At 38.2% G+C, this 23,160-nt stretch overlaps 1 protein-coding gene across 1 annotated transcript; it reads right to left on the bottom strand.

Moving 5' to 3' along the window:
* Window positions 1-17,914: 17,914 nt before the first annotated feature.
* On the bottom strand, window positions 17,915-22,001 carry LOC104415813 (sulfate transporter 2.1). The gene is made up of 12 exons (XM_010027188.3): window positions 21,163-22,001; window positions 20,968-21,016; window positions 20,617-20,824; window positions 20,359-20,536; window positions 20,159-20,224; window positions 19,823-20,053; window positions 19,598-19,724; window positions 19,203-19,489; window positions 18,817-19,010; window positions 18,603-18,691; window positions 18,440-18,516; window positions 17,915-18,311 (listed from the first exon to the last, which is right to left on the bottom strand). Exons 1-12 carry the CDS (start codon window positions 21,616-21,618, stop codon window positions 18,171-18,173), a joined length of 2,103 nt encoding a protein of 700 aa, XP_010025490.3. The 5' UTR covers window positions 21,619-22,001; the 3' UTR covers window positions 17,915-18,170.
* Between the last annotated feature and the right edge of the window lie 1,159 nt (window positions 22,002-23,160).

Below are 23,160 nucleotides of genomic sequence, written 5' to 3'. Positions count from 1 at the left end.
AATCAAATGCACATTCCACTCCATGGTAGCAATCTATAAAACTCATGAAACCATGCGCACACAAAAGGCAAAACTAGAATGATCAAAATGAAATGAAAAGAAATATAATGTGACTTACTGGCAGGGAGCGCCATTGGCACCAGCTCGCTGGAGGCATTTCTTCTTGATGATGAAGCTGGAGCAGATGAAGACACCGGACACGATGCCGGCAGAAATCCTTTCAAGTTACTCTCGAATACATCAACGCATTTATAAAAAACAACAATAATGAAGAGGTGTCTTGCGGTGATGGGATATTTTATTATTAAATCACACATTCATCTAAAAACTGAAGCTTTTTAGAAGAGTTAGAAATAATCCCATAAAATCTTACAAGCTATTAGAGCATGAGAGCTTAAATTTAAATCTTTCCATGCCCTATATGTTATCCTAATTAAATGTCTTAGTACCAGGCAAAAAAAAGACCAAACTAAGCATGAGTGAAAGTGATGGAATATTTAGAATAGATAGTAGTGATCTCATAAAGTCAGAGAATAATTTATTTTTTTGGAATTTGCCTTTTGTTGAACGTTTAGTTAAGAAATCCAAGAGGTTTATAATTGAGATGTTGCATTAACTTCATGTTGAGAAGGAGATTTGGCACGTAGATTGTGCAATTAATGTTTGGTTGACCTTTAATGTGGGGTTTATATCTTTGCCTTTTTGCATTTCCTTTTTTCTTTTTCTTTTTTGATCTTTGAACTTTCACTGTTAATGAATGCCACACACTTGAAATCTTTTGAAATATTGGAATGTATAGATATAGATACAATATAGTCATTTTAATCTTATTCATCCAATGCCGTATATGGTCATTCCATACTATTTAATTTTTACGATTACATATTAATTTGTCTGTCTACTATCAATCTTTCTCATTCTTACACATAATTTCACTAATTATCTATCAATTTACAACTTTATTTATCCTTCCCTATCTCATGCATTTTCATTAGGGTGAGCAATCAAGTCAATTCAACTTGGAACCAGTCCAATTTTAGATTCCAAAAATTTGGAACTATCTTGACCAATTTAATTCCTAATTGTATACTAGGAACCAAAAACCTGTAATTTGCAATGGTTGGTTCCAAGGTAAAACACAGAATCTACCTTGGAATCGAACCAATTTTGAGTCGATTTACCCCTCACCAAAGTAATATTTTTTTGTTCTTTTTTATGATTATTGAAATTAAATATGTTTGACATATTATCCTCAAGTAGAAAAAAGTGTATTCATGTTTGGCATATGTAATATTGTATATATAAAAAAGGACCCAAAAAAAAAATCCGGTCAATACCTGATTGACTTGAGAACTAGGTTGAATTCCTAATTTCAAAAACAAGAATTGACCCTAATGGGATTTAAGTGTCAGTAGTTCAAGATTCCATCTAGGTTCCACATGAAACCTAAAATCTACCTTGCATACTCAAGAACTTGGAATCTACCGTATAATAGGTTCTAAGATCAGTTTTAGGGTTTACCCGGGTATCACTTGTACTCTTAGGGGTTGTTTGGTAACCATCCAAATAGTACCCGATTATGATTTTTTTTTCTTGGGAGTAGTTTTAAAACAAAATCGCAATTTGTAAAATTTTTGTTCCCGAAAACAAATTTCTATTTTTTTGTTCCCGAAAGTAGATTTGGAATGGAATCAAGAATAAAAAAAAATAAAAAATTGATCCTTGTTCCAGGAACAAATCTAAGAATCAAAACCAACTCTTCTTCTTCCCTTTTCTCTTCTTCTTCTTCTTCTTCTTCTTCTCTTTTCTTTGTTCTTCTTCTTCTCTTTTCTTCTTCTTCATCGACTGCCATCCTGTGGTTGCCATCCACCGCCATCCGCCACCATATGCTGCCGCCGCTGGTCGCCAGCAACTGATCTGATGAGCTTGCTGGAGGCTCACCAGGATAGGGCGAGGATCGGCGAACTCGCCGGAGGCAAGCCAGGCCACCGGTGAGGCGGGCCTTGCCCATCCCTAGCGAGGCTCGCCTAGCCTCGCCGAGGCCGGCCTGGCCATCGGCGAGGCTCCGTCAATGAGGGCCAGAGACACTCCGATGAGGTCGCTAGCCCTCGTCTAGCTAGTCGCTGGTCCAGTGACCGGCTACAAGAAGAAGAAGAAGAAGAAGAAGAAGAAGAAGAAGAAGATAAAGATAAAGATAAAGAAATTGTTGGAATATAATCAATTAGTATGGTACCCAACGTAATTCTATTCCGGAATTATAAATTTTGGACAATTACTAAACGGCTTAAAATACTTAGAAATTGTTCCCGAGAACAGAATAAAAAATAATCACTTATGATTAAAATCTGTTCCCGGGAATAGAATCATTACCAAACGCGCTCTTAACTAAACAATTACAGTAAATCATCACCTAATGACCATTATTTGCTACAACCCATTTATCATAATTCATATTTAGACACATAAAAATTATGAAATATTAACAAAATAAAGCCGTAGTCATGGATATCACTAAAAATGGAAACTTAGACTATTGGTTTCAGATTATACACTCATTATTGAATGCCATTGAATGCTACAGGATCGTGCGAAGACATAGAATAAGAAAAATACAAAAACTTATTTCAGGTTTTAGGTTCTTGATTCCACCTAAAACCTAAAATATATTTGTTGGAATAAGTTTCCCGATTTTTGGAACCTGAAACATACCATATATATTCTAGAACCTAGAATCGGATTAGTTCCTATTAGTCCAGCTCTACTCTGGAACCATGCTCACCCCTAATAGGATGAAATCTAAATCTAGAACCTACCCGTCTTGGGATTGATTGCCTCTAATTTTCACTAATACTTTCCTTAGATTAGTAATGGAATATATCAAGAGTTCTTGTATTTCAATTTTTGACATGTTGGATCAAGCAAAACAAGCATTTTATTGAAGTGTCACCCAGCTCTATGGTATTTGAAACTATTAGGAGTGGTCTTAGTGGCCACCAAAGCTAACTTTTCCATGATGCTTGTGACCATTATTTTGAATTTTGAGATAAAAATTAAATATTTTCTTCTCAAGTGTGTTTAACAAGTATCTCGAAGACACCCATTAACAAGATTCATTACATATCAATACAATGAAGTGCAACATTCATTGAGAATCTGGGAAGTTTATTAATACGACATGATCCCGTAGATCATGCAATAAATGTATGGTCAACTTTTAATTTTAACTTTTGTTTTTTCTTTAATTTTCCCTTTTCTTGTTATCTCTGAAAATTTCGACTTCTATTAAATATTTTTTTTTTACCCCGGACAGATTTCATATAGCTCCACTCCCCAGTATCTTTCTTTCACGAGTATAGATTAATTTTCTCACTTATAATTTCATTGAAAGAGAAAAGGGGAAAAGTCAAGAGTTCTTGTAGTTCGATCTTCGAAATTACGGAGTAAGCAAGCTTACAAAATATTGAAAGAGCTTTTTTTTTTCTCGAAAAGTGTCTCCTCTCGTGAGGGGGAACTACAAATCGAAAGCTAGAGAAAATATCACAAGATTCTATTTTTAGATGTATAATAACGTAAATGATCGTCTAATGTCAAAATCACTAATTGGCAATTGTTGTCATCAATGTAGCAAAAAAGATGATTGTTGACGTTATTTTGTCTGATAAAAATACGTTAAAAAATGGAATATCCATGTCCTCAAAAGGAGTAATATAAGATGTCATAATAATTCACATCATCAACGCTTGCTAAATTAAAAAAAAAAAACCAAATTATTTAAAAAATGAAACAAATTAAGTTGTCGAAATTAATGGTTTTATTGCCATGTGTTTTTTAATCATTTCAGCTTTAAAGTAAATGTATTTTAAAAAATTAGTTTTGCTTAAAAATTGAAAATATATTATGAGAGCATAATTGTTGGAGTAAGATGCCAATTATACTTTTAACTTTGACGCACTTCCTTATGTCAAGGCAAATAGGATTCAACCGGTTCGAAAATGGATTGGACCATATTTTGTGTTCCAATTGAGAAAACCAAATAATGAAAATAAAATACAAAATCTCACTATTATAACAATTCGAATTTTGTTGAGCATAATATGACAATAGATCGAATATATATAAAAGCATGTTAAGTGAGTTAATTCTTATACAAAAATCTGTCTCACTTTGGTGAAGCATTTTTTTTTTTTAAATAAATAATTGTCGGTGCACTAATGTGTCGTTTTTTTTTTTTTTTTTTGATGACCCGGGAACCACCGTCGGCCGACAGCTTAGACGTAAACCCGGAGCGAACTGAGCCACCACCACAAACCCAACCACGTTTGAGTCGTGCGAACTCGACACCTCTGGGATTCGAACCCCTCCCCTTCGTGAGGGGGAGAGGGCTTGAAGCCAGCTGCGCCACCGCGGGCGATGGTTTGCACTAATGTGTCGTTCATATCTAAAGAAAACGCATTTGTCTACTATGGTTTGGCTTTTCCAAGGGGCTTTGATTCCCCAAAGCCCCTTAGGGAAAATATTTTGAGTTTGATTCACATTTTTGAGTTTCCATTTACCAAATGTTAGCATTTGGAATGCTAGCCTGAGGTTTAATGAATTTTTTCTTTTCAATATTGCCCTTATTGATAATCATGGTTTCCCCTTTTGCTCTCAAAAACATTGTTCATCATCTTCTTCCTTGGATTTGCTGCTCCACCGCGAAGCTCAGCCGTGAGCAGTCAGATTTGGCTGCCGGGAAGCCTCGCCTAAGGTCGGGTGACCTTGGGCGTCGCCCGGGTCTCGAGCGACCCAGGGCGTCCTTTGAGGTCGCTAACCTCGGGCGAGCCGCCTCCCCCACCGCCACCAACCGCTCCCCCACGATTTTCCTCTCTCCATGCAATTGCATCTCCTCCTCCCTTTTCTTTTCTTTTTACCTTAAAGTTGCTTTGCAAAATATACACAAAAAATGAGTTTCCAAACACATTTGCCTTCACAAAATACTCATTCACTCAAAGATATTTGGGGAAATGTAAAGCCATTTCACCAAAGTTGAACCAAACGGGCCCATTGACCCGCACAACGTCTCTTTTGCCTTTTTCATCCTATATAATGCTTCCCTCTTCTGCTCTATTTCCCCACAAAAAATTCTCAACCTCTCTTCTGGTGCCCCCCCCAACTGTTTATTTTTTTTTTCCCGTTTGTGAATCATCATCACTCTTTTACTTTTTGTACTTAATTTGTTTTAAATTTTGCATTAGCAAGAAATTCACTTTGATGAGTTTGTTGATTTCATGTGACCTTTTTTCCCTTCGTGATCAGTAAGATTTGTTCTTTTTGTTCTCCAGGTAATAATCTTACAGATTTAAGTTTTTCTTCAACCCAACCCTATCAATGGCTACCAATCCGGGTAAATACAATATAGAGACTAAAAAAGAAATGTTCAAGGCAGAAAATGCAACGCTTTTGTTGATCGACTACGACTGGAAGCGGACCATCAAGCCCATTAAGCAGGGTGACTTTGTTGTGCAGCTCATCGTCCATGCCCCAACTCCCATTTTGATCGCGACATGCATGGTCGGCACGCTACAGTGGCCGCTCACAAAGGACTCATCATTGATTCAAGTCGGGCAGCGCAGCTATGTTTTCGGCATGCCGGGACTCACATATGGCCTTCTCTTTCCAGAGGAATGTTCAGAAGATAATGGCGCGTTTGGTAACATTTCTGTTTAAAAATTGTTCCAGGAATGAAATAGAAAAAGTATTTTGTTCCGAGGAACAATTTTTGAACAAAAACACGCGTTTGGTAAACTTGTTCGGGAATAAAAATAAACAGAAACACGTTTGGTAAATTTGTATAATTTTTTTATTTCTTTTATTTTTTAATATTTTTTCTATTTTCTTTCTTATTTTCTTATTTCTTTTTCCTTTTTTTTTTTTTTTTTTCTTTTTTTTTTTTTTTTTCTTTTGGCCGGTCGCCGGCCTCGGCCATGGCCGGCGACCGGCCGACGAGGGCGGCGGCCTCGCCCGGCCACGGCGAGGCTCGCCGGCAAGGCCGAGCCTCACGGCCGCCGGGCGAGCTCGGCCTCGCCGGACCGGGCGAGATCGAGCTCGCCCAGCCCACCTCGCCCGGCGGCCGGCGAGGCTCGACCTCACCGGGCCACCGCTAGAGCCGACTTGGCGGTGGCCCGGCGACACCGAGCCTCGCCGGCCGCTGGGCGAGCTCAGCCTCGCCGGATCTGGGCGAGATTGAGCTCGCCCAGCCCGGCGCGAGGTCGGGCTCGCCTTGGCTGGGCGAGCTCGAGCTCGCCCAGTCCGGCGAGCCCGACCTCGCCCGGCCGGCAAGGCTCGGCCTCACGGGCCACCGCCGGGAGCCGACTTGGCGGTGGCCCGGCGACGCCGAGAGCCTCGCCGGCCGTCGGGCGAGGTCGGGCTCGCAGATCCGGGCGAGCTCGCCCAGCCAAGGCGAGCCCGAGCTTCGCCAAGGGCTGGCGACGCTCGGCCTTGCCGGGAGCCGGCGACGCTCCGGCGAGTACGCCGGCCCCCAACGGCGTCGCCGGGCCGCCGCCCCCGACGGCCGGTCCCCGCCCCCGCCGAGGCCGGCGACCGGCTAAAGAAAAATAAAGAAAAAAGAAGAAGAAAAGAAGAAGAAGAAGAAAAAAAGAAGAAGAAATGTGTTTCTAAAATCTGTTTCAGAAACAAGAAACAATTTTTTTTTTGTTTCTTGTTTCTGTTCCAGATGTGTTTCTGGGAACAAAAAAACAATTTTGGAACAAAAACGCACCCAAACGCGTTTCTGTTCCTTTTTTGTTCCTAGGAACAAAAAAACAGAAAAGTTGTTTAAAAAAAAAAAAAAAAAAGAAATGAAAACAAACGCCCCCTAAGTTAGCACATCTGGACGGTATCTTTACACAAAATGGACATTTTGAAGATCATAGTTATCAAAAGAAAAAAAGGTACAATTACGCGTTAATAAAAATTGAATCAATTAAGTTGCTTTTCATCTTTACTAACAAGAAGAGATTTTTATATCACTTGTAATCTATCTTGAAGCCTTCATGATAATCGTGTGTAGTTCTTGAAAGGTTACCGATTTTCCGTCTGCTTTTTGGTAGAGGTACAAAATCATAATACTGTGCATTAATTTGTGACAACGACACAAATTAGCTGTCCAATACAACGAAGACCTTTTATATGGTAAAACAAAAAACTTGTTTATTAGTCAAACATGGATCTTTTATCATGCGTGCATTAAAAAATGTCCAATTTCACCTATATCCACTGTCATTTTGAGTTTCGTCTCACGATCTTACTTATCACCCATAGAGTTTTTCTTAGTTTTACACTTACAGTGAAGTAAAAGTGAAAAGTTCGAAACATAACGGTGGAAAATGCAATACCTTAACTTTTCTGGTTATGACAGGACTATTGTATTGCAAAGACTCTGAGCGACGTTTCTGGATGAGATCAAGGGCAAGGTTTCACAGCGTTGCCCATGCAATTCTCGCCGGGCTCGGCCACCTCACTGGAAAATCCGCTATGGCTGCGGCAGAAGGTAGCTCCGGTGACACAAAGGCATTCGCATGTCGGGCGCAACCCATTTAGTAGGCCAAGCCATCATTTGCGGAGCGCTAGCTCCCCAACATATTGAAACCCAAGAAGCAAGGCGAGCGACGAGGGAAATGGAAAGCCACCGAGCGTCCTCGACGAACTCCATTTTCGCTTTTCCTTCAATCAACGGGTTCATGAGCCTCGTCGAGGCATTGGAGATGTTGTGGGTCTTGGCGCTGGGACGAGCTCATCTGCTAAGGCAAGGCAGAGCTCCTCCTCTGGGAGACGCAAATTTTGATTGCAGAATGTGGAAGCTGAGTGAGGATGGCCTTCGTTTCTTCTTTAATGCAATGACTGGCTTGGAAGAAATACTAGACGATCATGACGACGACGGTGTTGCTGATGATGACGACGATGCAGACAGTGTTGCTGAGGAAAATGTCGGCGCAGGTGGCGACAATGACAATGCTGGTGACGACATCGGCAACGCCAGTGATGACAACGACGGAGGTGATGGAGATAATGAAGGCGGCAACGATGATGACGAGGAAGTGGTGTGGACATGGAAGCAGAAGGGTGTGATTGACAGGGTAGAATAAAATGGTGGGGATAGGCATAATAAGTTATACCGATGTGTACTTTAGAGATGATATAAAAGTTGCTCTATTTACAAAATAAGGGACCAAATTTCAATCTACTTATAATTAATATTAATAATAGTAACTCACTAAGTCGTGATTCACAAATCAATCCCGGGCGCTAAATCGATTACACGAAAAAAAGCATTCTTTTTCTCTTACTAAGAAAAGAGGAGAATGGAAGCAGTCCGGCGAAGAAATTAGTTTAAATTTCAGACACTCATATATGTTTAGTGCTCAAAATACTGCCATAATTTGTTGTAATGATTATGCCTACTTTAAAAAAAATGGAATTTCTATATATTATTATACAACTTAGACATTAGTTTTTACAACTTGAGCAATGCAATAGGTTTGTAACTTCTTCTTTTTTGTACTTTTCCCACTAAAAGTCACATAAAGATTAATTGCAAAATCTATAGGCAGTATATGTTGTTTTTCACATGAAGTTAATGCAACATCTCATTAGTAAATCCCTTGGATTTCTCAATTATTATTTTCCCCGTCTTTGTACTAGTATGGAATGTCAAGTCTAATAGTGCTATTTTTGGTTTTGACCAATTGTCTGAGGTTTAGATGAGAAATCCAAGAGGGTAATAATTGAGATGGGTTGCGTTGACCGCATGCCGAGAACGAGGTTTGGCACGTAGAATGCGCAATTAATGTTTTGTTGGCTTGTAATTTTCAGGTTTAATTTTTCCTTTTTCCTTTTTCTTTTTTATAATCTTTGAAACTTGACTTCATTGAACGGCAAACGTATGATAATCTTTTGGAATATTAATCCGTAGACACATATATACTATATACTCAATTTAAGTTTTTTCATCCAAAAGGGATGTCGTATATGTTCATCCCATACTATTTAATTTTCACGATTATGTAATAATATGTCTTCCTAACATCGACCTTTCTCATTCTCTCTATCATAATTTTATTTATTATCAATCTTTCCTTATGATCTCATGCCTTCTCACTTATGTTTTCCTTGGAACATGTTAACACCCAAAAATACCCTTGATATCATGTGCTAATCATGAGAGATGAAAGTATTTGAAATCATTCTAATTGTCACATGCAGGCTATGATTTATATTAGCCCATGTTAGTCACAGAAACGAAGGATCGCCAAGGATTTCAAGAGCCCTTGGGCTAGATTTCAATGGATCTACAAGTGGAGATACATGATTCGATGATAAAGCAGTTGATTGACATGTGTCCAAGTCAAAAGATGCCGTTAAGACATAGAATTTAGATGGAATTGACAGCAAATTATAGACATGAACGGTTGATACTTGAAAAGGCACAAAAATCAAAGGAGCAATTAATACTTACTAAACAAGTCATGTAAACATCATCGAACAAGGCAGAAGACAACAGGATATGGATAAGGCGGTTCAGTAAAGAACGTGGAGCAACTTTTAAGAAGGAAGTAATCAACCACCAATGGTTATCAAATTGGCTTACAATTACCTCAAGTAATCCAACAGAGAGCCTTCCCCCCCTTCCCTGCAGGAACAACACATAAAATTCATTTATCTTATCCTTTAGTTATCTTAGCATAGTTTAGCTTAGCTATAGTTTCAGATTCCTATCGTAAATTCAATTCTAGCAAGTGTGTATATCCTGGGTAGTGTTGTTAATCAGATTCAAGTGTCATCCTATCATCTAGCATCGTCGATTAGGTTCTGATGTTGTGTCCTCATACCCATCTAGAAGCAGTATTTACTAAGTGTTATTTTCACTGTCCAGCATCGTCAATTAGATTTCGACGCTATGTCCTCATACCTAACTAGGAGCAGTGTTTACTAGGTGTTGTTTTTCACTATCCAGCGTTGTGTCCTCATACCTATCTAGGAGCAGTGTTTATGAGGTGCTGTTTCCACCATCCAGTGTCGTCGATTAGATTCCAACGTGTCTTCATATATATATCTAGGGGCAATGTCTACTAAGTGTTATTTTCACTATCCAACGTCATCAATTAGATTCCAATATTATGTATTCGAATGCAATTAAAAGCAGTGCTTTAGGGGTACTGTTGTTAATATCCAATGTTGTTAAATCAGCTTTGAATTTGTGCAAATCACTTTGATTTTAATGGGCTTTCATTAGTATGTCAAAATGAGTTTGGATCAAACTATTGATTAAACTTTGACATTGGTTATCAATAATTTTGATCTTGTATTATGCAACTCCAAAAGATTCGGAACCATATAATATATATCTTTGGTAGCATTTGACCCTCTCTATCCAATATTAGCATAAAACCTAAATTTTCTCTAATAAAAATCAAAATATAACACTTGATAAAAGATATTTCATTGTGGGATCCAAAACTGGCGAGCAGAATAGCAATGAAAGGAATCAAGAGTTCCTTGCATTTTAATTTATGACGTGTTGGATCAAGTAGACTCATAAAATGTGGGAAAGCATTTTATGAAAGGTGCCACCTAGCTCAATAGTATTTATTAAGAAATTTAATCAAATTTCAAAGACTAACTTTTCTGGCAATGCTCTTAATCACTACTTAAAAAAATTATTTTTATCACGCATGCTCGACAAATGCCCCGACGCCATGAGTTGACATATTCCTAAATATCAAATTTCAAACACAGTAAAAGAAAAAGTTAAAAACAAAAACAAAAACATTTTTCTATCCCTTAAGTAAAAACATTTTTTTACTCCCTTAGAAAACTTCTCCATCAACACTTCCAATCTTTTCTGATAAAAACAAAAAAACATATACAATAATAATACCAACAGCGTTGTTGTTTTGTTGTTTGGTATAATTGCTAAATTTGTATGGCAATAGTCCTAATAATGCAGACAAAGCATTGTTGAAAGCATTGTTGGCAACTCTGCGACAATGTTATATGCCTTTTTTTTATAATCACAACAATTTTGCAATAGTTTTTTTGTTAAACTCACTTATCCTTTTCTTTTTCTTTTTTGTGGACAAGATGAACCAGCTTGCAGCCAATAGTCGCGCCGTAAACCCCATGGTGACGCTAGCGCAGGACCCACCACCACGGCATCACTCTTAAGTCACTAAGTAACTCTTTCAGCTTCCTTGCATTGCAAGGGCTTCGAACTTCTCACCTCTCTCGCAAAGGATCACTAAAACCTACTCGTCTGAGCCACCACGGCCAATGGTTAAACTCACTTATCATTCATAGTCACATACAATAGTTTTAATAAATATGTCACCAAACGTGTATGTTTCAACACAGCACAACAACCAAACTGCTCTCATAATATTCTTACTTAATACTTTCAAAATTAAATATTTTTCATTAAGTATACTTAACAAGAATTTTGAAAGATACTTCATTAACAAGACTTATCGCGTATTGATTAAAAAAAAAGAGCAACATTAATTGAGAATCGAGGAGGTTTATCAATGCTATGTGCCGTTTACTACCCCTGTAGATTATACAATGAATGTATAGTCAACTTTTAGTTTTAACATTTTGAGTTTTGCCGTTTCTCTTTTTGTACCTTTCTATTGACTTTAATTGAATAACTTTTTTTTTCTTTTTACTAAGTGCATTTCTTTCTACTAAGTTCGTGTTATATGTTACTATACATTTGTTTGTGAGGAAATTGTTCAATCAGTTATAAACCTATTTAGCATATTGAAATTCGTTTATAAACTCTATAATTTTGTCAATTTAGTCCTCAACTTTCACATGAAATACTAATGTAGTCATTCCTATAAATTTTAGCTGGAAATTACTAAAGTAATGGTTGTCATGTAAAACGATCATTGATAACTAGACCCTCATATTAGCATTTTCCAACAAAGATTAATAAGAATCTCTACACTGAATTGTTATTCACATAATAAGTTTAGCATTGATTGGGTAGTTTTTTCATTAATTTATTTGTCTCCCTCCGGCCTTTCCTTTCTCACTTATAATTTTGTCGAAAGAGGAATGAAAAAAAAAAATCAGAGAGTTTTTGCATTTCAATTTTGAAACAACATATTAAGCTAGCTTACATGATGTTGAGAAAATTTTGTTAAAAAGTGTCTGCCACTTCTGGAGGCACTTGGTAGATAATTATTTCTCAATGTATTATAAGGTAAGTAAATGATTGCTAGACTGCAAAAAATTGAATGATTCGAACAAAAAATTTGCTAGAAATGATTGCTTGTGTTACTTAAAATAATTAGTCAAATGAATATTTTTAATTATTAGCGAAAAATTATATCTAAACATTTTTGTAAATGATAAAAATAATTTTCATATATTCATTTTTGTAAGCGATTCAAATTATTATTTTAGAAAAGTATTTTCCAAATCATTCATTTTCCATCAAATAAACACACTCTAAGTTTTTCACATTTCAAACTAGTGTCAAATTGACGGCCCTATGTCGAAATGATCATTATGTTTACTCGTTTTCATAAGATAAGACTAATTCTTTCTCAGCAAAACACTAAAAAAAAAGTAAAAAGAAAAAGAAAAATTAAATCAACCTAATAATTGTAGTCTTCTAAAAAAATTCCTACCATATTGGCAAAACCATCTCTCACATTAGAGGTGAGAGCATAATTCGAATTGGGCTAAACCAACACCTAACTAAGGACCAGGGACCAACCCACATCGTGATGGCTATTGATTTTTTGGATCAAGGACCGACTTTAGGGATCTGGTTTGGTTCTTGGATCAACCTAGGATTAATCAATTATTTTTTATTTCATTTTTCATATTCCTCAAAAAGATAAACATGCTCTCTTAAATTATATATACATCAACAATGAGATATTAAACAACACAACTATTAACATTCGTACATAAGGTAACAACAGAAATATCCATTTGAATTATTGAGTTGTGTTCGTGAGGTGGGCTAAGAGAGGCAAGCGATTTCACTAGCTGAGCTATGCTTGTGAGGTGAGCAAGGAGAGGAGAGGTCAAAGGCATGCGAGGCAAGTGATGAGCAAGAGGTGAAAGAAAAGGGTTTTCATTTTTTTATTTTTTGGTTGAATCTTGGCTAGATTTCTAATTTCTAATTTACATGCAAAATCTTATTAAAAAAAATAATAGAGAAGAAGGAAATAGGGTTTAGAGTAGACAAGAATACATAATATATTATATATGATATATATAGAATATATTATATATTATACATTATATACATAATACATAATATATATGTATAGATTTGGTCCACGAATCAACCTTAAAGTCTTAAGATCAAAAATCAATCCGCACAACATAAAATCAAATGATTCCAAGATCAAGGACTGGCCCCATTTTCTTGGAAGCCGGATTAGGACCGGTCAAGTTGGGCCGGTCCAAGTCCCTCAATTGATCCTCTCTCCCATCCCGCATACAATGAACCAAGACATGTATCCTTCTAGGGTTTCCTTTCAGCTCTTTTTCGTTGACCTACTGAGACTTAGGGTTTCGATTTTTCTGTCTTTAGTCAGATTCTGCAATGATTATTAATCATTACAAGGAAAGGCAACGCCCAATTTGGGCAGAAATACAGTGGCACCTCATGAAAATGGGGATTGTCATAGCAAAAGCACTGTGGATGATGATGTCAGAACGGGACTCAGCCGATTCATAAAACTTACGTAACATTGTCGGGTTCTCGCTTTAATGAAAAAAAAAAAGGGATTATACCCAAGCAATAGAATTTGTAGATTAGAACAATCATATCATTCGGGAAAACATTACTGACCAAGGGACGTGCCCACAGAACTGTTTCAAATAGTAGTGCCACTTTTTATACAAGTCTTTTCTTATGGAGCTAAAATAGAGGGGTAATCAAGTCTTTAAGAATAGCAAAATTTTGTGAGAATGCTACCTAATTATTTAAATACCCTAATGTCCTCCTTCATGGAAGGATAAGGCGTGAAAATATATAATAAAACAAATAGTCCTAATAATTGAATCTAGTTTTAATACCATATAAACTTTGCAGCCAGTCAAAATTCAATCTCAAAGCTCACATTCCATTGCTCCATCCATATCTACTATATAGAAATAAGTGCAGTACAAGTCCTAAACTTGTCGCGAAAGTGCAAGTGAATTCTAAAACTTTCAAAAAATGTAATCAAATCCTAAAATTTGTATAATCAAGTCTTTTGTTAGCACTATCAATTTGTCTAATAGAAAATATTAACGTGGCATTTTTAAATTAATTTATATCTTATAGGTGGCATTTTTTAATTACTTTTTCTTTAAATATTGTTTGAATTAGATTAGAAAACTAAAATAATATTAAAAAAATGAGAAATAAATAAATAAAGGGCAAGGGCTGATGAAGGCTAGTTAGCTCACCCTTGTTGGGGTCAGCGACCCTCACTAGTTCTAGGCAAGGCTCACATAGATCTGGGTGATGCACGGGCCTCACTCAAGCCTAGCAAGCATCGTTGGCCCTCGATTGGGTCCAATGAGGCCTCGCTTGTGGCTAGCGAGGCTCGTTGGCCCCAAGTGAGAGAAAGCGTCACCCAAATTTGGGTGAGTTGCGTTAACCTCATGGAAGGGCTAGCAAGGCCTCGCTTGGGCCTAGCAATAGTCACCAACCCTTGCCTAGGGTCAACGAGGTCTCACTCAAGGCGGGCAATAGTTGCTAGCCCTAAGAGAGGGCTAGCATTGCCCAAATTTAGGCACCCTCAACCCAATCCCGGCAAGCCTTGCCGGCCCTTACCTAGGCCGACCACCCTCGCAAGCCCTCTCATGATGGGCAGTGGCAATAGAGCCAAGCCACAAGTCCTTGCTCTTTTTCTTTAAAATTATATTTTTTCTTTTTGTATTTTAATTATTTTAGCTTTTTCTAGTAATTTAATATTATTTAGATATGATTGGAAAGAAAAATTAATTAAAAAATGACATATATGAGAAAGAAATTAATTTAAAAATCCCACATTAGCATTTTCCGTTTAACAAATTAACAGCATTATCCAAAGGACTCGATTGTATTGATTTGACAAAATTTTATGATTTGATTGTACTTTCTCAATATATATATTCCCTATTGTATATATTTAGTAAGTCTAAGCCGAGAGAGTGTTCGCTTTGTACTCTTAAGGCGTATTTGGTAACGTTTCTGTTTTAAGGAACAATTTTTGAACATAAATAGTTTTTTGTTTCTATTCTCGATAACAATTTCTGAGTATAAGAACGTGCTTGGTAACTGCAAAAAATATTTTTATTCCAAGAACAGAAATGTGTTTGGTAAACCTGTACAATTTTATTATTTCTTTTAATTTTTTAAAATATTTTCTATTTTTTCTTCTTTCTTCTTTCTTTTTTCTTTTTTCTTTTTTCTTTCCTTCTCACCTTTGTGGTCAGTCACCGGCGGCTAGCGACTGGTTGGGTGAGGTCCGGCAAGCTCGCCGGGCCACCGCAAGGCTCGGCCTCACCAGATCCGGGTGAGGTTAAGCCTCGCCGGTGGCCTTGGTGGTCAAGCAAACCTCGCCAGGCCACCGCAGAGGCTCGACCTCGCCCAAGCGGCACGAGGTTGGCCTCGCCCTGGCCTAGCAAGCCCAAGCCTCTCTGGGAATCGGCGATGCTCCGGCGAGGTCGCCGGCCTTTGTCGACTGATCGCTGGAGAGGATGACGGTGGAGAAGCTGAGACGCTAGAGAAAGGAGAGACTTGAGACAGAGGGGACCGGCTAAAGAGAAATAAACAAAAGAAGAGTTTTGAGTTTTTGTTCTTTTGTTCTTAGAAATTGTTCTCGAGAATAAAAAAACAACTTTTTTCAACTTCTTGTTTCTGTTCCAAATTTGTTCCCGACAAATAAAAAAATATTTGTTTCCGGGAACAAAAATTTTACCAAACGCATTTTTATTCTTTTTGTTTCAGGGAACAAAAGAACATAAATTTTTGTTCCGGAGAAAAAAAAACAAAAATAAACAAATAGGACCTTAATGTGACACTTCTCTTTAGTCTTGTGCTTGCCACCCGGCATGACACTTGACATTTTATTGCTTCGTGGCCCAATAACCATACAGATTATTAATACGTCATCATGCACTCTCGTATGTTATTTTTAAATGCTGTTAATGGAAAAAGTCAATATTTAATCAATTACAGACACCAAAAATCTAGAGTTAAACTTAGTAAAAAATATAATTTAACTTAGCCAAAACAATTTATATCAGGAATAGGATAGAGATGCATGCTTTCTATGTCATAAATAGATAGTTCATAATGCAATAGTCGTCTTCTTCCTCCTCCTTTGATACATTTCCATTAGTTGCCTTTCCTTTTTTGAGAGCTCTAGCATGTGCTTACAGTATTATCTTTTGCATTTTCTTTTTCTTATTTTTTTTTTTGGAATTTTCTCTTAGCTTCTATATTGATATTTTAACATATTTCGTTGTTTCGTACTTTTATCATTCGGAAAATTATGCACACGATGGAAAGAATAGTAATTGATGAAGATGAATTAGAAAAATAATAGGCGAAGAAGCTAGATTTAGGAGAAAATCGATATTGAAGTCAAAGCGCTCCAAAAAAGATAGAAAATGCTAAGTGTAAACTCTCTCGTGTATAGGATCCTGCATCAATCCTCGCTCTTTCGACAATGGTACGAGCAAAATACTACATGATTTCGTAAATTACCGTAATAATCATATAAATACTGCTTCGCAAATACAACTTATTTCAACAATAATAGGAAATTAAGGCAAAAAAAAAAAATACAATGGGAATGGTTATTACTGATAGTGCTTCCCAAACCAAATGAATATTTTATTCTTCCACTTTGCTTTTTGTGTGGAGAGTATTCGAACCTAGTTTGAGCTCTCGGACTATGACTGGCAGTGCCTTTAAACTTGCCATCTCAGTTGCGCACGTCTAGACCTTTCACTTCCATTTCTTTATCTCCCGAGTTTGGCTATTTGTGCCGGCCCGGGTGATGTTGCATGACTACTTAATTCCATCAAGCAAAAAGTTCGAGAATCAATGTTTTGTGATCGCGAGATCCACTAGATATATCTAGATCATCTTAATTTACAAGGTAGTCCGACATTTTTTTAAGTCGCTTTTATTTACTAAATCAAACGGATGGAAAGAACAGGTTGCTTTCATTGGGGTAAAAGAATTACAAACTTGTTGGAGCTTCTGAGGTTGAGCTCGAGCAGTAGGTAGTGTTATATTGCATCGACCAGCACCATATGTTTTATTTGTTCATTTATTATATTGACGTTCCACGTTGGGCTATCTTTATTGGGACAGCACTATGGTGCAATTTCATTATTCTACTACTGTAGTGCAGCTTGTGCTCGTAGACACCTTTATGTGTATTGATTCTTGGAGAAACAGCGTTGCACACTAAAAAACGCCAACAGGCGTAAGTGCCTCTTGAATGGTAATTTGGGACGTTTGTGTCTTGTCAAGAGCACTTTCAAAAGAGCGGTCATGTTCAGAAAAGTTAGGCATTCGCAAAGTGTCGGAACAAGAACAGATCCATGAAAGTGGGCACTAGAAAAGCCACAACCTAACCAAAAAAAAACACTTCCCTGAGATTGCAAACCATGACAGATCTTAGGTTCCGTTTCAAAATATATATATTTTTAAAAATATTTTTAAAAATGACCCCTTGCAATTCGCGAGAATATATTGTTTTTATCATATAAACCATTTTCCAAAAAGAAAATTATAAGTGAAACGGGTTAGTATGTTTACCACAATTTATAGCATAATAACATATATCTTAAGATTTTCCTCGAGTGTAAACTGCTCTTAGGAAAACTAGTAATTTTGGTCTCTTGATTTATATTGTGAAGAATATTAGCACAAAGCACACACATAATATTTATAAATTTCATCAGCAGAAGATCACATCCTTAGTACATACATCAAACCAAAGCGCTTTCGTTCATCACACTGCTCCTGCTTGCTCGGAACAACATAGTATTTTACAACATAGTCTCCTTGTTATTGGAATTCCACACACACGCACATATGTTTATAATCCTAGAAGGAAAGATACAAATTGAGGAGACAAGCAAGCAAGCATATGCACGAAGGATCTCTCAAAAGGTTCTTAAATGGAAGCAAGCTTAGCATTTGGGCATGCATCGATTGCATCCTGAATGGTCAAGAAGGCCTTCCCTCCAATTTTGCTCATCCATTTGGCTAGCCTGAGCTTGTGAGTAACTTGCCATTTGGGGTTCACAATAGCCATCTGCAACAAGAGGCAAAAGGAAGTTCAGTGTACACAGTCGGGGATTTGATGTATGAAGTACTGAATTGTTTTTTCAATTTCAATAAAGAAAGAAGGGAATTATATATACACAACTTTGTGTTAATTACCTCAACTCCATGGGAAACCAGATTCTTGTGCAGTTCCTCCAGAGAAGCAATCCCGGATGTGTCAATGCTCATCAAATCTAACATTACAGAGAGAAGGTATTTTGTTGAATACAAAGTCAATAGTGCTTGTACATATAAACGCGTTTGTTTACCAAATGCTTACTAGACAAATCAAGGATGATTAGTTGAGTGGTTTGGAAGTCATTCATCTTGCGCTCCCCTTCATCTTCTCCACCAGTCGATTGCATAATCCTTTGCATTGAATGAGACGATGATACAGATATTAAGTGGTTCTTAGTCAAAAGCACACAATCTATATGATCAGAAGTTTATGTCCTGAATTGAATTTGATGTAATGATAGAGCTTATATAAGTACCTGTCCTTGATGAAGTTGGCGTTGGCGAAACAAAGCAAGGAAGACTTGACGCGGACGACCATCACGCCCGGTATTGTGATAGCCATCGGGTATTGGTCTACATTGCAGAACGTGTCGGTTCCTGGAAGGCGTCCGAGCGTTTCAATACCCGGTTGAATTGAAATGAGTATGATCTTCACAAAAGACACTGTCACCTGTAGTATGCACTTCGGCTGTCAGAACAAGATTTGGAAACGATTCATTAAGAACGAGACAACGGGAACGATATCTATGGAACTTAATTTATTCTGCAACTTTCATATTCATATCAAGCATTGTGGAAAAGGAACTTCTTAAGATATGAGGTAATAGCGAATTTATCAATCGCATAGGATGTAAACTAATACCGCTATTAGTAGACCAATCTCTACAGATACAAACAGGACGCCCACGAATGCGCCGATGCAAGCAAGGAAGTCCATCTTATCAACTTTCCAGATATGATAAGCTTCATGGAGATCAATGAGTCCTGGAAGAGCCGCAAGAATGATGGATGCAAGGATCGCAACCGGAGTATAGTAGAGAAGTCTCGTGAACAGTTCCAATGCCATCAGCACCGTGATGGCCATCACAATATTCGATACTGGAGTCTCACAGCCAGCGCTGAAATTCACCGCAGTGCGCGAGAAAGAACCTAAGAAAATGCAACACATCCTAAATGGGTCATAAATGTTTGTGAAAACCTTTCTTTAGACCATTTTGGTTGGTCCTTTCCCAACATGCAGCTCCGAAAGAGGCTTACCGGTCGCTGTATAGCAAGAAGTGATTGAGCCGATTATGTTGGTGACGCCCAAGGCCACCATCTCCTTGTTTCCGTTGAGATGATAACCTTTCATCGCAGCAAAAGAGCGACCGACCGCCATCGCTTCCTAAATTTCAGATAATATAGACTTTGTGTAAGCAAGTATTGAAAAAAAATGCTCCACTAATCTTAATTTGAGGAGTTAGTCCATTATTGGATACCCACAGTGAGCGCGATGGCACCAATGACAAGACCGACTTTAATGACTTCGCCGATGTATGGGCTGCTAAATTGCAATTGCTGTGCCGAGATGGGGTTCAGGCCTCCTTTGATGTGTTTGATGATTTTGACTCCGTGCTCATCCGCTCTTGTAACGAAAACGAGGACTGTCGCCAAAATCACGGAGATCAGAGGTGAAATGGCTGCCAAGCAGAAGAACTTCCTGTTTCTTCTTCCCTGAAAAAAGTTGGCTTCTACGATGAGAACTTCGAATTGTATAGAAAGTTTAATGGTGAGGACAGACAAAGGTGACCAAATTCTTATTTTTCTCTTTTCACTTACTAGGAATCTCGTGATGAGGATGAAGCTCAAGAACGCACTCCCAAGAAGGAGATTATAAGGATTCCACTGCACCATAAGAACGAACACAAAATAACTTATACTATACTCAATCTACTTTCCTGTTCTCTTTCATGTGTTTCCAAAGATTATATATGGATTAACGCGGAAATTAATTTATAAATTCGGCAAAGAATGATTACGGAGTCATGATGAAATGATTTCCAGACAGATTGCAGGACCGAGACAACGTCGGTTCGGTTTGTGAAATGAGCGATGCCAAGAAGTCCTTTCAGTTGCTGGAAACCAATGACAACAGCCGCACCAGCCATGAAACCAACTAGTGCTGCATGCGAGAGGAAATCCACCAGAAATCCAAGCCTTCAACATCGAAAAGCAAATGAGGAAAGAATATATGACGCAACATTTTAGCCACGATAGAGAAAAATAATGAGAACCACCTTAGAAGGCCTGAAACAGCTTGAAAGACGCCGGCAAAGAAAGTTGCGGTGAAAACAAGGTTCCTGTAAAGTACTGGTTCTAATCCAGGATCGACTATTTGCGTAACCATTGATGAAATCAGCATCGAAACGACAGCGACGGGTCCTATGGCAATTTCCTTCGAAGTCCCCATCATAGCATATATAAGAGGAGGAACAACACTAGTATCTGACACGGTTAAAACACCAAAAATCAGTATTTCAAGCACGCTGAAACTCACCCTTTTGCTTAGTCAATATGTACTATGCACTCGGACGAAACCCAAGCAAGAAAAAACTCTTGATGAAACTAGTTTCAGTTTCATAACTTACAGAGACCATACTGAGGATCAAGCTTGGCTAATGTAGCATACCCAATGCTCTGCATACAAAAGAAACATGGACGTTCACCTCAATTGACGCTTTTTTAGGATGAATAAATTCGTTATGGTATGTTGGGATACAATAACATGAACTGTCAGCAATGAAAAAGGAGCGATTTTCATCATGGCTTATTTGCAAATTCACCTGCGGGATGCAGAGGCTAGCAAGAGTAAGACCAGACAGCAGATCATTCTTAAAATGTGTAGCTTTATAGCCCCTGCACCATTGAAGAACAGGAAATATTGCCTTGAGAACACAAGCCACACGTTGGGTCACTGGCTTCTTGTTCAGCGATGAAAACTCGCTCCCGCTAGGCAAACCGATCCCTCTCAGATAATCCACAACCTCACGCCATGCGCTCGGCGGCTCCGGGGCTGTCGTGAGCCACCGGGACCTCTCTGTGTGGCCGACAGCCTTCTCGTGGTCGACAGCGTTGGCTTCTTCATTGCCTGAAGAAGCCACTCTTGCTTGCTGCTCGTGTTGGTGATGTTGAAGTGTTTGGGAGAACTTGGAGAGCTGAGTCTCTGTGTCTCTTGCGGCCGCGACATCCGCCGCCTCCGCGGGATCCTCATTCATCGAAATCGACGGAACAAGAACCATCAGACAGAACGTTAATGATGCTCAGAGAAGTCTTTAACGTGACGATCCGGAGCCCCTGGAGCAAGTGATTTTGCAGCACTAATGATGAGAGAGGCCTACATGTTATCAGAGAGCAGCAAAACTAGGACATGCCAAACTGGTGAAATTTCTAAGATTTTAAGCTGAATGGTTCTCTGCTTTTTTGGTTGCTCTGGGGGATAAGTGATTTATTCTCAGTGGATGGTACAAGTTTATATATATGAGACTGAGCACTTATAAAATATATGACTTCTTTTTAGGCTTTGGCTTCGCTCTCTGAGGGAAAAAGTAGTGGCCATGCAACTAAAGAAGAATAGGTTGGAGAGAGATTCGGTAATGGATGGCTCTGCTTCTTGCGTTTCATGGTGTTGTAGGGGTCGCTCATATAAATTGGATCTTGGTCCTGTACAGATTGGAGGGAAGAAAAAAATTGGATTTATTGATGGTGGTGCTCATCACACGAAGGAAAAAAGGGACTGTGGAATCGAGCAACGCGCGATCCTTTAACACATCATCAAGATGTGTGATCATAAGTTCGAGTCCTGACGAGTTTGATTGTATTAAGACTCTATCAAGAGCCTTGAGTAGCAATAATTATTCGATTACGACAGGAGAAGGAGATTGTTCACATCCGATGGTGTTAATCGAGTGCACTAGACTAATCTTCTTCTTCTGCAAATTTTAAATGGAATGATTCTATAATGTACTTCTAGTGCTTTCCTTATAATACGCGAGGCAAAACTGCATAGGCTCGGGCTTATGGGGCGTCCTAGACGCCCGAACACTCAAGTCTAAGTATTTGGCCTGTGCAAGTGATCCCGATCTTGAATAATTTACACATTGTTAGTGGGACTAGAGCAAGCTATGTCAAGTTTCTAAATTGGAATTTTCCTAACACCCACGATCAATTGAGTTGAGACTCTCCTCTATATTGTGAGATGGACATGGCTTCCACCTTAAATGAGCAAGTTGTGAACCCACCACAAGTAAAGAGACGATAAGAAACTAAACTATTGGTTGGTGGTCTAATACCACATTAGATTAACCATTTTACTCAAAAATTAAGTTAATAGACTAGTGAGTGGTTTAATATTTAAATACTTTAATATTCTTTACCTTGCGTATATTTAATTTTAATCCAAAACGTTAGAAAAGGGGTTTTGAAAAAATTGAACACGTGGCTTATTGTCCTCATACTATGTTAAACAATTGGGTATTTCATAATTTTAAAACGTTAGAAAAGGGGTCAACGATGCGTTCATAGCATATTTTCTAAGAGGCCCGCATGCCCTGTATGACCAACCTCAAATAAGTAAAGAAACTGAACTATTACTCCGCTTCGAAGACCCAATAAAGACAACCTTATTCGGATATGAGCAAAGAACCGCCTCTAGTAGAGAGACCCTGTTCATCTTAGTGCGTTGTCACTGTTTCCCAACGTGTGTGGTCGTGCCCTACGCTTTTTAAAGAAAGTTCTGTGTTCGTGGTGGGGTCTTCTGCTCGACTTTATTGATACCCCCGAAA

The sequence above is a fragment of the Eucalyptus grandis genome, chromosome 8 (assembly GCF_016545825.1).
Source record: "Eucalyptus grandis isolate ANBG69807.140 chromosome 8, ASM1654582v1, whole genome shotgun sequence".
NCBI lineage: Eukaryota > Viridiplantae > Streptophyta > Magnoliopsida > Myrtales > Myrtaceae > Eucalyptus > Eucalyptus grandis.
This window is presented reverse-complemented; position numbering and strand designations above follow the sequence as displayed.

Bases quoted from the DNA above. Each gene is read 5' to 3' on its own strand.
- LOC104415813 (XM_010027188.3), bottom strand. From the start codon at position 21,618: ATGGTTCTTGTTCCGTCGATTTCGATGAATGAGGATCCCGCGGAGGCG. The intron at 19,725-19,822 runs GTGGGTATCCAA...TCTGAAATTTAG, and splicing joins TTGGTGCCATCGCGCTCACT to GAAGCGATGGCGGTCGGTCG. The intron at 18,312-18,439 runs GTAATTAACACA...CTCTTGTTGCAG, and splicing joins TGGTTTCCCATGGAGTTGAG to ATGGCTATTGTGAACCCCAA.